This window comes from Notolabrus celidotus, chromosome 20 (genome assembly GCF_009762535.1).
Source record: "Notolabrus celidotus isolate fNotCel1 chromosome 20, fNotCel1.pri, whole genome shotgun sequence".
NCBI lineage: Eukaryota > Metazoa > Chordata > Actinopteri > Labriformes > Labridae > Notolabrus > Notolabrus celidotus.
The window spans coordinates 1,435,710-1,450,463 of NC_048291.1; the positions used below are offsets into that span (position 1 = coordinate 1,435,710).

Genomic DNA, 14,754 nt, shown 5'->3' on the forward strand with positions numbered 1-14,754 from the left:
CCCCAGTTGGAGGTCCTACCGACACCAGTTTCCCAGTTGGAGGTCCTACCAACACCAGTTTCCCAGTTGGAGGTCCTAGCAACACCAGTTTCCCAGTTGGAGGTCCTACCGACACCAGTTTCCCAGTTGGAGGTCCTACCAACACCAGTTTCCCAGTTGGAGGTCCTACCAACACCAGTTTCCCAGTTGGAGGTCCTTTAGACACCAGTTTCCCAGTTGGAGGTCCTACCAACACCAGTTTCCCAGTTGGAGGTCCTACCAACACCAGTTTCCCAGTTGGAGGTCCTTTAGACACCAGTTTCCCAGTTGGAGGTCCTACCGACACCAGTTTCCCAGTTGGAGGTCCTACCAACACCAGTTATCTTACTAGGAGGTCCTGCCGACACCAGTTAACCGCTGGGAGGTCCTGCCAACACCAGTTCTTCGCCTGGAACCCCTCCTAACACCATTTTTCCACTCAGAGGTCCTTCTAACACCAGTTTCCGCTTCCAGGGCGGCTCCCACTCAGGCTCCAGGTTCCCCAATGGTTCCCAGGCCTGACACTAGCTCCTGGTTCTTCTCCTTCTGGACCCCCTCCTCCGACCCAGCCTTGTGTTCCCATGATTACTTTTTGTTTCATTGGGACGTCTGGTATCCGTCCCTTGAGGAGGGGTTCTGTCATGAGTTGTTGTTTAGTTTTCCCCTTGCCTTTCTGCACTTCAGTCCTTCTTCCTCCATTTCCTCCTGATGTGACCCCCCTGCAGGACTCAACACAGAAGTCAACACACGCACATTCAGGCTTGTGTAAAAACACAAGCCTTCACTGAAGTCCTCGCAGCATGTTCAGGTCTTTACTGGGATCCTCAGTTTGTATTTATTCCCTTCCTGATCCAGGAGGAGAGCTGTGGGTAGATTTAATACAGTTAATAAATGTGTGAGAATCAGACGACACCAAACGCTGCCAGAGGCTCCATCCGTGTTTCTAATCTAAACCGGAACACGAGTGTTTGGCAGAGTTTGTTCTCATCAGTCAGGTGAGAACACAGAGGTGTGTGATCACTGCTATGGTTTTCCTGAGCTGGTTGTTTCCTCCTCTTTGGTTTTTTATTTGCTCTGAAGGGTCGTAAAGGTTCAGCCAACATCCCTCCTATTTTAGGAAACAGTTTTTAAGAGCTTCCCTCTGACCGTCAGCCAAATCCAGAAGATTTCACCGCCGCCATCAAAACACCTCAGAGGGGTGAACAGAAGGGGAAACAGATGGATTGTCTTTAAAAATAATTTAAAATATATTTCTGCGTGTGAAAGGTTCGACTCTCTCCTCGTCTGTGAGGCATAAACACACTTTATGTTACCAAACCAACTTTCTCCTCCCCTCAGCGATCCTCTGCTCCTCACCCTGAACCTCAGACCTCTCCTCCCCTCAGCGATCCTCTGCTCCTCACCCTGAACCTCAGACCTCTCCTCCCCCCCTGGTGATCCTCTGCTCCTCACCCTGAACCTCAGACCTCTCCTCCCCTGGTGATCCTCTGCTCCTCACCCTGAACCTCAGACCTCTCCTCCCCTGGTGATCCTCTGCTCCTCACCCTGAACCTCAGACCTCTCCTCCCCCCCTGGTGATCTTCTGCTCCTCACCCTGAACCTCAGACCTCTCCTCCCCCCCTGGTGATCCTCTGCTCCTCACCCTGAACCTCAGACCTCTCCTCCCCTCAGTGATCCTCTGCTCCTCACCCTGTACCCTCAGACCTCTCCCCCCCCCGGTGATCCTCTGCTCCTCACCCTGTACCCTCAGACCTCTGCAGACCTCTGCAGACCTCTGTGCTGTAGATCAACCTCTGATTCATTAACTCTGCTGTTCTTACAGGGTTATAAATACCCATCAGAGGTGTTGCTGTTTGCAGACTGGTGCTAAAAATAACAGCTTTTAGTGAATGGTGCTCTGAGTGCTCCCAGTTTTTTTTTATTGCATTGTTTTGTTTTGTGAACACCGCTGTGGAAATTAGAATTAGCATAAAGTGGAGACACGTCCTGGAGCTGCGGTTTGATTAGTGCTGCCACTTACTGTACTCCGTCTCCTGCGCTCTTTGAAGTCTCCAACACGAATCAGAGGAGCAGGAGGGAACACGTCAGAGCTCTGTACCTGAGCTGAGGTACATCATTGAATCTGAATACTCTGTTCCAGTCAGTTCAGTCTTACATGGTCTCCTGCTACTTCACACTTTAACCTCTTCGACCAGGATCATTTTAAATATGCTTAAATATAAATCAATTCCCTCTTCAAGAAATCTGATTTAGCACCCTGTAAATTTTCTCCATAGATGTGAAAATGCTGCTCAGATATATGAGTGTGCACATATTTCATGTCACCTTTATAATTTAGCGCCCACCAGGACGCCATAAAATAGTGGACCAGTGATGGGACTCTGAACAGTTTCTACTGGACCACAAAGAAACTCAACAAACTAACAGACTGAGTTCAAATGAAAAGACTTTCAGGCTGATTCTTAAAGGTATGGCTGTGTTTAAACACCCCTTTTCATTCATTGTTGGTGCCTTCAGAACACCGTCCAGTGTTCAGTTAAAGAAAGAAAACGTATTCAGCTGAGTTTTGATACTTTTGTTCTCATCTTTCTTACATTTCAAGTTTATTTTGTAAGTTCCTAATGTCCTCCGTGTGTCTCTTGGTACCTTGTCGAGTCAAGTCAAATTTATTTATACAGCAAATTTTATTTTATTTTTTCTTTTAAAGGTGACATATCATGCAAAATTGACTTTTTAATGGTTCTTTACCTGAAATATGTGTCCCTGTCTACAAACCCCCCGAGAATTCTGCCCCTGTTCTGATTTCTCCACCTTTCTGTAAATGTGTGCTGAAACCAGCCGTTTCAGACTTCAGTGTTTTTGTTACGTAACAACAATATCCGGTCTGTAACAGGAAGTCAGAGCTCGGAGCTTGTTCAGCCCATAGACTGTATAAAATAATACTGAATCCCTCCTCCGTTTTTCATTACCTGCACAAATGTGTGCTAACAAGGAGCTTAGGAGGGAGGCATGCTAGTTGTAGGCTGTCTTAATAAACACAAAGGTCGGTTTTACTCCCCACGTCTGCAGATTTGAAGATCTAGTGGATGATTTTTATTTGTCATGGATAAGTGCTAGCGCTAGTTAGCATAGCCACATAGCTATAGCTGTAGCTGTAGCTGTGTACCAAGACACACGTCGACATGCTGACAAATAAAACAACAAGAAACACTAAATCTGTGACCAATCCTTCATAAAAGGTCCTGCTGCCTTTCTGGTAGAGGTCGGTTTTACTCCCCACGTCTGCAGATTTGAAGATCTAGTGGATGATTTTTATTTATCATGGATAAGTGCTAGCGCTAGTTAGCATAGCCACATAGCTACATGTTGGTAGCTGTGTACCAAGACACACGACTACATACTGATAAATAAAACAACAAGAAACACTAAATCTGTGACCAATGGTTCAGAAAGGTCCTGCTACAGGCGCCTCTCCGTCAGGATCAGATTCTGGATCAGATTCAGAGGGTTGAAGTAACGCGGGTCTGTGAGCAGCCGTGTATATTCAGCCAACATGTAAACATTAGATCAACGTGCTGGACAGCCGAGGCCACACCCACTTCTGGAGGGGGCGTGGTCAGAGAGAAAACAGACTGTTCTGAGGAGGACTGAAGAAGAGGGTTTTTCAGGCAGACCAAAATCTGATTTCAAAGTGTTTTTTTGAGCATAAACTTTAAAGACATGTTTTGGGGACCTCTTAGACCAATATATGTTGATGAAAAAAGCGTGATATGTCACCTTTAAACAGAGTTTTATTGATTTTTTGTTTTTCCACAAACAAAAGAGAATTACATCAAATCATACATCTTACCTTCATATCACATTATACATTTAATACAGTCCATTAAGAGTGGATTATATAAAGAAATTTACATTCCAGACAAGGCTAACCCAGGCGCCAGATCCCCCCCCCCCACAGGTGGATGTCATGCATATTCCCATTATAATAAGTTTCCCCATACCAAGTACAAGCAAGTATAATACCTCGTCAAATAAATACTCAAACTGTTTTAAACTTTGGGCTTTAAACATGTTTGATTCTTCTGTTAAATTTTAATATAAGGCCTAATGGGGATCGTCTTACATTGGAGCCAGCCTCTAGTGGTCATTTGGGGAAATGCAGTTTTTGGGACTCCAGAGTTAAATCCTGACTAGTTAGTTGGAGTATTTCTGAGTGACACCAAGCTACAACTCCTGGGTTGAAGAAGAAGACTGAATTCTGGAGTCCCAAAAAGTGCAGTTCCCCAAATGACCACTAGAGGCTGGCTCCAAGAGTAAGTCAATCCCCATCAGGCCTCATATTAACAGAAGAATCAGACATGTTTAAAGCCCACAGTTTAAAACAGTCTGAGTATTTTTTTGCTCATTGTTATTGGTGATAAGTTAGTTTATTTTTATACATTTATAACTCGGGCAATTCAATTATTTCAAGCCTTAAAGCTACGCATAATTAGAAGCTAGTCCCTCATCGGTGATGTGAACCTTAACTTTACAGAACTTATTATGAAACTCATTTTAAAAACATTTTCTTTGACTGTTAAATTTTGTTTTCCTGCTGTTCTGTGTCCCGTTGGTCTGTCATTTGTTTGTGTGTGTTGAGGATAAATAGAGAAAGACATCACACTTAAACAAACACCCCCCCCTGTTACTCTGTTTTTACCGTCCCCTGGTGAAGCAACATGTTTGCCTTTAAGGAATATTAACAGAAGCTGAATTGCCGCTGTGGGACAGATATTAACACACCTTCACTGTGTGCTTTTCCTTAATTAGAGTACAAACATTGTGAAGTTGTAGAACACCTGCGTTAGCTGCAGATTAGTCAACTCCCGGACGTTTCCCTGGCTCGAAGGTTTCCGTGTTTATCTCTGATTTTATCACATTTATATTCCAGAGAAAATGTTCTGCCCTTTATGTAGGAGTGTAAAAAATCTTCCTTTCTTTCCCCTGAAGATGAATTCATCTCTTTTAATGTTACTTATCTGCACCATGCAAAGGTTCTACTGCTTTCTTTTGCTGCTGTGACACTTTAGTATCCCTGCGAGGGATCATTAAAGTTTATCTCTCTTCTGAAATTACTTTGATTATATTGAGGTTGCAAGAAAACAGTAAAAAGTTGGGTGTAATTTCTCTTTGCCAGCGGCTGCAGCGCGACTGACTCCCACAGGTCCCTGATGGAGCGCCTCTGAACCTCCTCCGTGTGCTGTTATTCAAAGAGGCCATAAAGCAGGTGGAGAGGTCAGGGCCAAGTGTTCCTGTTTTAAAAATGCAACAGAGACTCAGTTATTTGGCACACATGAAACCAAGTCCTAATGATCTATTATTGATGTTAAAGTGTTTTGATTTATTCATGAAAGTCTTGTTTTGTCCCCTCCTGGTCGCAGCGGAGGAGGAGGCAGCAGAAAGGCCACAAAAGATCGTAAAGAAGCCGCTCTCTGCTCGTCCCTCTCTGACCGCCTGTCTTTGTGTCTTCAGGCCGATGTGTGTGATCCTGGTGTTCAGCACTAAAGGACAGAGGTACCTGCGGGTCGGGCTGGCCGTGCCTTTGTTCGGGTCTGTGGCGGGCCTGAGGAGGATGGCGGCCGACGAGGGGAAGATTTCTCCAGACCAGGTAACATGAATCAGGAGACAAACACATCTATCTCTCTCCATCTGCCACGTCTCACAGTCTGATCCACAAAGCAGGACATTCAGACACAAACAAGCCCAAAGAGCTTGCAGCTTCATGCTCTTGTTTCGTGTCTGATTGAGGAGAAGAGCTGTTAGCATCTTGCACCTTTGAATTCGCTGAACTCAAAGACTCACACAGGGAAAAGGAACAGGAGACTTTGCTCTTAAGTGTCCCACCCTGTAAAGAAATAAAGTCTGTGACATGTAAAGGTTGGCGTGCAGCTAGCTTGCAACGTTGAGCCGTACGTGAGTATTCATAAATTGTGTGTTCGTGTCTCTGTCTGTCGGTCTGCAGGTGATCCTGACGGAGGTCTACCCCTCGGGCTTCCATCGCTCCTTCTTCGACGAGGAGGATCTGACCTGCATAGCGGAGAATGACATCATCTACGCTTTCCAGGCTCCGCCCCTTTACATCAGGGGAGGCTCTGCACGGATCTCAGGTAGCTGCATGACTTAAGATATGACTGGTGTTTTTGCCACAGTGTCAACAGGTGCTGGATTGATTATATATGACGTGTGTGATCAGGTTGACCCATTACTTCCCCCTCTCCTGTGTTAGTCCATTATATGTGTCAAACCTGTCCCTGTGTCCCTGTGATTTGGGGATTTTGAGTTTTTGGACTTTTTGTTGACAGTAAGTTTTTGTTTATCTCTTTGAGTTTATTAAATCCTTTTTGGGTCCTGCACCTTTGAGATGAATTTGAGACTAAAGAAGGTAGCAGACTCAAGGTCGCTCGCTCACATCACAGATGAGACACTTCTTATTATGCATAACTTTAAGATTTAAAATAACTTAAATGGCCGAGTTATACATGTATAAAATAAACCGACTGTTATCATGACTGAAAAGGGGACCATCTATTTTGAACAGTAGGCTGAAAACCTGTTTGATTCTTCTGTAAAGTTTTAATATGAGGCCTAATGGGGATCGAGTTACTTTTGGAGCCAGCCTCTAGTGGTCATTTGGGGAACTACAGTTTTTGGGACTCCAGAAATGTTGTCTTCTTTTCTCAACCCAGAAGTTGTTGCTTGCTGATATTTAAAGCTGGGGTTGGTGTTCAGATTTAGATCCTCTTTTTGTTCTACTGGTTAAAATTATCTTTATGTCCTGATGGTGATCAATACATAATGTGTTCTTAAGAAGAGGCAAAGAAAGCTGCTATCTACAGCCGGAGTAAACCTGGGAAAACACCAACCAATCATTGTTTTTGGGTCCCAAAATTTTAAACCAATCAGATCCTGTCCTGCCGTTCTGCCCGCCTCCTACAAAGCGTACATGTCACCGGCGTTCACTCCCCGTCCCCTGACTCTACTGACTGCCCCTCTGACCCCATGAGGGGCTTTGCTCAGGACTGTAGTAGATGGAGTCCTGAGGAAATGCTACATTCAAATTCATGCTAGTTTTCCATGACTACCAACCTTAGCTTTAATCACTGTTTTTAATGGGTTTGGACCAATCAGCATCGAGTATTTCACACAGTCTGGTAATAAGAGTCTGAGTAAACTGTCACAGATGATTGTGAGTGTAACCGTCTGTAGAGCTGCATTAGTATTCTCCTGCCTTAATGGGATTCTGCTCTCAGATCTGTAAGCAAACAATCCGATTTTATTAATGTTCTTTGCTTAATGAAAGCCTGAGGGAATGCACCTTACTGCAGGGGGCCCTTTGGGAGCACATTAAGGATCTATAACTCCTCACAGAGCTCTCTGAATCACGTCCCCCATGTGGAGTTTTTCTTGCAGTATCAGATTTATGTCTTCACTTCACGTGTTTTTCAGCCACTGATGTGAAATGTGTTCTCAGAAGTACTGTGCTGCGTAGTGTCCCTCCTGTTTCTTGCTTTGTGTTGTAAACAAACAGGTTCTGCTCACAGGGCTGTTAATTGTAGTCCCGACAGTGCGTCAGCGCTGCAGTTCTGCCTTTAGAAATGTGACTTTTAGTGCTCGAATTTACGGCGCTCAGGAAAGGGCTCAGAGCTGTGCTGTCGAAAAGGAGGCCCCACTGACGGTCTGCATGCTGGCACAAGCAGGACCCCCCTTCCCCCTGTCTCTCCTGGGATCCTCCTGGCTCAGTCTGCAGGGTTGATATGGAGACTTTGCATCACCACTCAACACTCTCAGCGCTTTCATAAGGACATTTTAACCCTTTGAGAATCAATCAATCAATCAAGCTTTCTTTATAGAGCACCTTCCATACAAATCAGAAATCAAATAATGGAAAGACATATTAAAAACAAAAATGGATTTTAAAATAGAGACTAATGCACACCAACAACAATAAAATGAAGAAGAAGAAAGAAGAGACGTACTTTATTAATCCCCATGGGGGAAATTAAACTTCCCCCTCGTGTTGCTCATGCTACACACACAGTTTGATGTACAGTATATACTATACAAACAATTTTAATGCACAAACATGCAGTGCACTTCAGGAGAGATGTCAGAGTGAGGATGTTGCCATCAACCAGTGCATCCCGAGCAGTTGGGGGTTCAAGGGTACCTCGGCAGTGCCCAGGCAAGTGAACCAGCAACCTCTCCAGCCACCAGTCCACTTGCCAAACTTCGCCCAAGCTGGGACTTGAACCCAAGCAGCAACCTCCGGTCTAAAAATATATGAGTCCAATGCAGAAGTGTTAAAAGCTGCAGTTCACGGAGGATCCACTTGAGGCTGGCTCCAGAAGTACAGGAAGTCACATACACATGAATGGGAAAAAGACGATCTTTACAGCAGAAATAAACATGTTTACAGCCTGGTTCAAAAGACGAGTGGAGGCTGGGTAGATCATTTCTCCATCAGCTCTCACTGTGAGGGGGTGAATTTATTCATAACATGGTCATTTGGAAGATATTAAGATTAAGAGTCTTCCAATGTGAGGCACAGCTGACTACAGGAACACTGTAGCTGCTGGCGAGGAGGCTCAAAGCCCGCCTCTTTACGTCACGCTAAGTTATGTTGAGTTCAACATTTCCAATATGGCCGCCGCCCCCGACTGGCCTCAAAACAGCGCTTCAGAAACAGACGGGTGACGTCACGGATACTGCGTCCATATTTATGGAAACCCTCTGGTTCACGAGCCAGGTCCCTATGGACTGATCTACTGCAGCCCCAAAGAAGAAAATGTGTAATTAAAATAATTTAAAGCATCTAATTGATATTAATAATATAAATACTTCAAATAAATACATTTAAAAAGGGTAAGGATAAGAGTTGAAAATGAAATGAAGGCTAAAAAATATCAATAAATCTGAGTAGATAAATACATAAATTAATAAATAAAATATGATAGTAAAAGTCAGTAATAAAATTGTTAAACCCTACATAAAAGCCAGAATAAATAGGTTTTTAGTTTACCTATCTTTTCAGACCTGATCATCTTTAAGGGAACATGGACAGCTTTAAAGAAGTTGTCCCTGTGTGTTGGTAACTCTGGGATCCCAGTTTGCACCTGCTGGTTTAGGAAAGACTTGATGGTGTTGGAGCATCCTACATGCTTCCAAAAAGGTTACCCAGCTCCACTTTGCACTTAAACACAGCGATGCATAATATATGTCAGGTGAATGATTTACACGCTCCAGCTCTCAGACCACTTCACTCCTCTTGAACCCCAGCTCCATCCCTCACACTGCTGTGACACCGTTTCCTCCTCCTCAGTGAGCGAGGAGCAGCAGCGGGGACACACGCCTGTGTTTGGATCACAGAAGAACGTCATGTTACCTCCGTCTGACATGGAGTAATCAGGGTTCATATGCAGTAATAATGATAAGGCATGAAATCTTAAAGTGTTGTTCTGAAGTTTCATCAGAGATGGGAGATATTTCTGCGTGGGATCTGACGTCGCTCTGACAGAAATGAAAAAGCACAATGTCACCGTCTGGTGCCAAGAACGAGGCTCGAATACTCGATCACCTGCCAAAGAAAACCTGGAAACAGAGACTTGGCATTCTTGGTGAAGTATTCATTTCTCTGTTCTTTTATCTCGTTTACAAACAAGTGCAGCCTCTTATCTCACACGCTTATCTTCTATCAGACTCCAGGTTTGGGGTTTGTTTGTATTTTCCCTGACTCTTCCTTTTTCCTAAATGTGATGCTGGAAAAAGATGATGAAGGCCTATTATCCTACCACAGTGTCAACATGTTCCACCAGCCTCAGCTGCACCATGGGATTAATGCTAATTAGCAACCATTAGCATGCTAGGATGCTAAACATAGATATGGAGTTACAAGGTCAGGGATAATGAACAGTGAACAGGTGGTTATGTAAATCAGAATCACAACAAACTGTCACAAAGTGGAGGAGCCTTTTCTCACACTGTCAGGATTCTGATTAGCATAAGCAACCGTTCATTATACATTGTCTCACTTGTTACCTGTTGACTCAAGTCAAGTCAACTTTATTTATACAGCACCTTTAAAAACAACCAGTGTTGGCCAAAGTGCTTTACAAGATAAAGAGTACAAAGTACATGAAGACAACAATAAACAACAACATAACAGGATATTACTGTCCTCTTCACGAGGAGAAGGCCAAAGAGAAGAGATGGGTCTTCAACAAAGATTTAAAACATTCATCAGAGGGGGGGCCGATCTTAATTGGAGTGGCAAACCATTCCAGAGCTTGGGGGCCGCTGCTGCAAAGGCTCGGTCTCCCCGGGTTTTAAGGCGACTTTTAGGCACATCCAGGAGCAGCTGGTTTGTTGACCTCAGTGCTTGGGTTGGGTTGTGAGCATGGAGAAGATCAGCCAAGTAGGATGGTGCCAATCCATTTAGGGCCATGCATGTTAAAAGTGCAACTTTAAAATCAATCCTGTGACGGACTGGGAGCCAGTGGAGAGCACGCAGCACAGGTGTGATGTGCTCCCTCTTTTTCCTGCCAGTCAGGAGGCGAGCTGCCGCATTTTGAACAAGCTGCAGGCGCTGAATAGACGCCATGTCTAAGCCGACATACAAAGAATTACAATAATCAAGCCTAGCCGTAATAAAGGCATGTACAACTCTCTCTAGATCCTTAGGAGGGAGATTTGTTTCCTAAATTTGAAGTCACTATCAAAATGAACTCCAAGGCTCTTTACAGAGGAGTGAACATTTGCTGCGAGAGGGCCGAGAGTGCTCCCATCGAACTGTTGGGGCTGTCCAAATACAATGACCTCGGTCTTTTCCTCGTTAAGGTGCAGAAAATTTAGGCTCAGCCATAACTTTACCTCTTTCAAACAGTTGAACAAGGACTGCAGGGATCCATTCCTCTTTAAGCTGAACGGCATATAAATTTGCACATCATCAGCATAACAATGAAATGAGACGCCATATTTCTGGAAAATAAATCCCATGGGCAGCATATACAATGAGAACAGGATAGGGCCCAAAACAGACCCCTGAGGAACACCACAAGTAAGAGGGGCTGTCTCAGACAGACAGAGAAACTTCTGTCTGTCAGGTACGATTGAAACCAACTGAGTGCTAAACCCTTAATTCCACTTGACTAAACAAAGACATAAACAAGTCAACACAAAGTATTAATTTAAAGCCCAAAGCTTGATCAATAAGGCAACTGGACTGGTAGTTGCCTTATGGGTCAAGCTTTGGATCACCATGAGCTGGATGACTGAGAACCTTCACAGACATTGATTTAAAGATGATATTACTGATTTAGAAATGAAGCTGAACATTTTAATTCAGGGTCCAGGACTTCAGCAAGAATAATGATGTCCTCATTCAGCTCTCCTTCTTCTCTTTGACTCACCTGTAAACATAAACAAGTCAAACGTCTCCTCTTTGAACGTTGTGTCTGTTATCTCTCCCTCTCCTGGTCTCAGTGACTCTGTAGAGATCAGCAGCTCAGAGATGCTCTCTCCAGCTCTGGATCACAGGACAGGATGTTGCTCCACTTATCCCTTCTCAGGTACTCCTTTTCAATCGAGGCAGTTTCAGGGCCGGTTCGGAGCCGGCGCTCAATTGAAACAAACAGGTGCCGTGTTGGTTCTCGAGTTCAACCAGCTCCGAAACAACCCGGTTCATGTTGGTCCAAAAGAGGTAAAAGATGGTTGATGGTTGGGGTCCAGTAGCTCCTCAGGCTACTCTCACATCTGTGCCCGCTAACTGTCACTCTCAAGACCAGCCTGAGACCACACTAAGGTTTTTACCACAGTGTCAACAGGCAGAGGGGGGATCAGACGGACTACTTTCTGTGGAGTGATTTAATATGAGGTGTGATCAGGTTGTTCCTGGTGTTGCTTTTGTTGTTTAGAACTCTATTCTGTTCTTATTCGCTTTGATAAATCAGAAGCATTCCATCCCACTCTCCTCTATTCCAGCCTCTCCCCTCAGAGACCTTGGACATGACGGCGCAGACAGTTAATGGGATGGGGGGAGGGGGGGACTGTAGCGGCGGTAGATCCCTGTTGGGGCAGAGGTGTTTAATTATAGGCTTTCACTTCGTCTGCTGGTGTTTAGTCTGGTTCCTCCTGTGTGTGTGTTTGAAGAGGAGAAAGCCTGAGAGTGCAGAGAGATGAGTTCACAGGCTCCTGTGGTTCCTCAGAATTAGTCAGAGGCTGTTTGATGGTAAGAGATTAGACTCCACAGGTATGGCGGCTATAAAAAGTTCACTTTTGTTGCGTTGTTACTCGTTTTCTCAATATTGTTTGCACATGCTGTGGAGACTCACACAGGTATTATATTCCCTCCATTATTCATCCTGTAAACAAGTAAAAAATAAAAAACAGGAGGCAGCAGTAAAAAGTGGAGAAACAGAGCCGAGTTTGACAGGGAGCCATAAAACCTGATTTAATGAGCAGTGACAGAGGTAGGTGTCCTCCCCAGCATCCCTGTGCAGAGTAAATCTCCTCTGAGGTGACCTCTGTGTGTGTCTGTGCTTATGAACATGTTTCACCCAGCATTTAAAGGCTGTTTCTCTTCCTATAAATCATCCCCGCCGCTGTCAGAGGACGGCTCTCATAAATTACAGCGTGTGTTTTATCACATGCTTGATTAGAGCGACATTAATAAAAGAAAGCTGTGCACACTTATCATTACGCTCGCTCTCAGGGTCAGGACACGGCAATCAGAGGTTCCATGTCAGAGCGGCTGCACTGCATATGTACACTTGGATTAATTTTGAATAGGTCCTGCCCTTCATTAAGTGCACAGCTTTAAGGTTGTACATGCAATCATGAGAGAGGCATCATGGGACGCAACGATACACTCAGATAATGAGGTTACTTCAATCCTTGGAAAGGTATGTTCACAAGTTCACTGTACAAAGCTCAGTTTCCACTGAGCGGCCTGCTTTAGTGTTTATTGTTTATTTATTTAGATCCTCTGTATCATGGAAAGCTGTGTTTGATTGTAGGGCTGCACAATTCCAGGAATTATCAAGGTTGAAAACTTTCCATGGGAATTAATGGGAATAAAACAGGAGTGTATTAAACTGAAGGTTGGCTCTTAAAGCTGGGGTTGGTAGTCACAGAAAACTAGCATGAATTTGAATGTAGCATTTCTAACCCCTCCCCTCAGAGCTCCTCCAAAACGACCCCCCCGCTCACATGCATGAACGCCACTGCATATGATGGTGACTGATTCAAAACCGGTCCTCACCAAAACATTCTCATAGTGAAAGTTAAAAACACAAACAAACATGGCTGCTGTTAGCACTCACAGCTGTCATGCTAGCATTATCCAGTTGTACTGGTGACACGATATCAGGAGAGAAGTTATAACACATATATAACACTGTAACAACTCTACTGTTTGTTACACCTGTTCAGTGTAGATGCTCTTAATTCCTACAGTGTTGACAGTCAGTGAAGGCATCAGGAGAGGTGTAGAGAGGAGAGACAAGAGGAGAAGTTCTTCATTCATTCGTAGGACTTACTAAATGTCATTCATTCTTCTGCTTGTCAGAGCCCCCGTGGTGAGAGCTTTTTAGACTCTGATCCGGACTACAGTCCTGAGCAAAGACCCTCATGGGGTCAGAGGGGACAGGCCCGAGGTGGAGCGAGAGGGGCAGGAAGTAGAGTCAGGGGAAGCAGAGGCAGGAGACGGGGAGTGAACGCCGGGGAAATGTACGCTCTGCAGGAGGCGGGCAGAACGGCAGGATGGGATCTGATTGGTTTGATCATTTTAACCAGTATAACAAAAAGTGGATCTAAATGTGACTACCAACCCCAGCTTTAATAGGGAACTTAAATATAGTTGGGGGAAATATATTTCAGTATAATCCTGATTAAAACGACCAGATTTCATGCAAGTACAGTTGAATATCTCTGCTATTCCTCCATCACATGCACATGGCACAGGACTTTGTTGGGATTGCATTTGTGTTTATTTTTGACTGGGTTTTGTCGGGGGGATGAGTAAAATTTAACATTCATGTTTTTGTTCTTCAATGAAAGAATTGATATTTGCAACATTCCCTAACTTGAACTTCCTGTGGAAATCTACCAGAAACTTCCCGCCCCTTTGAAACCCTATTAATGTGTCTCTTATGGACAAGCTGCTCAAACTTAGAACCCCTGAAGGGATTATTAAAGCTGTTGAATATAATTGAAGGAGAGGCTTTTATTTTGATAGGGTGTTTGTAACAGGATGCTCAGCAGTGGCGTTTGCTCTGTCAGTGATGAATCAGGCGTCAGGTGTACAAAGAAACAGTGTCTAATGAAACGTTGGGTGCAGCTACAGCCGCCTCGCTCAGTTGGTACCCTCCGGTCCGTCTGCCAGTCTTATTCAGCGCGTGATTTATCAGCGTGAACTTCTGAGGGTCGACCTGCGAGTTAAACCCAGAGGTTGTGAGCAAAGCTCTGCTGACGTCACGATTCACAGGGATCTTATAATCTCAGCTTTTCGCTCAGTCAGTCACGCTCCTCAGAGGAGTGGCGCTGCCTGGCACCCCACCAGGACAGGATGTGGAGCAGTAGCTGCATCAGATAATACCTCCTGCTGAGAGTGCAGGCAGCCATTGGTCCATCTGTTCTCCCCTCTGAATCACTGTTCCCCAAATAGAAAGCTGCTGTCTCGCCACTTTATATATCTCAGTTCTC

The 14,754-nt window shown here is 44.5% G+C and overlaps 1 protein-coding gene across 3 annotated transcripts in view; it reads left to right on the plus strand.

Moving 5' to 3' along the window:
• The window catches only part of usp43b (ubiquitin specific peptidase 43b), a 123,690-nt gene that overhangs the window by 75,573 nt on the left and 33,363 nt on the right, over positions 1-14,754 (plus strand). For all 3 annotated transcript variants that reach the window (XM_034711471.1, XM_034711472.1, XM_034711470.1), the window contains 2 exons: positions 5,530-5,665; positions 6,020-6,164. In XM_034711471.1, the coding sequence (XP_034567362.1) occupies positions 5,530-5,665; positions 6,020-6,164 (281 nt within the window). The remainder of the gene's footprint in view (positions 1-5,529; positions 5,666-6,019; positions 6,165-14,754) is intronic.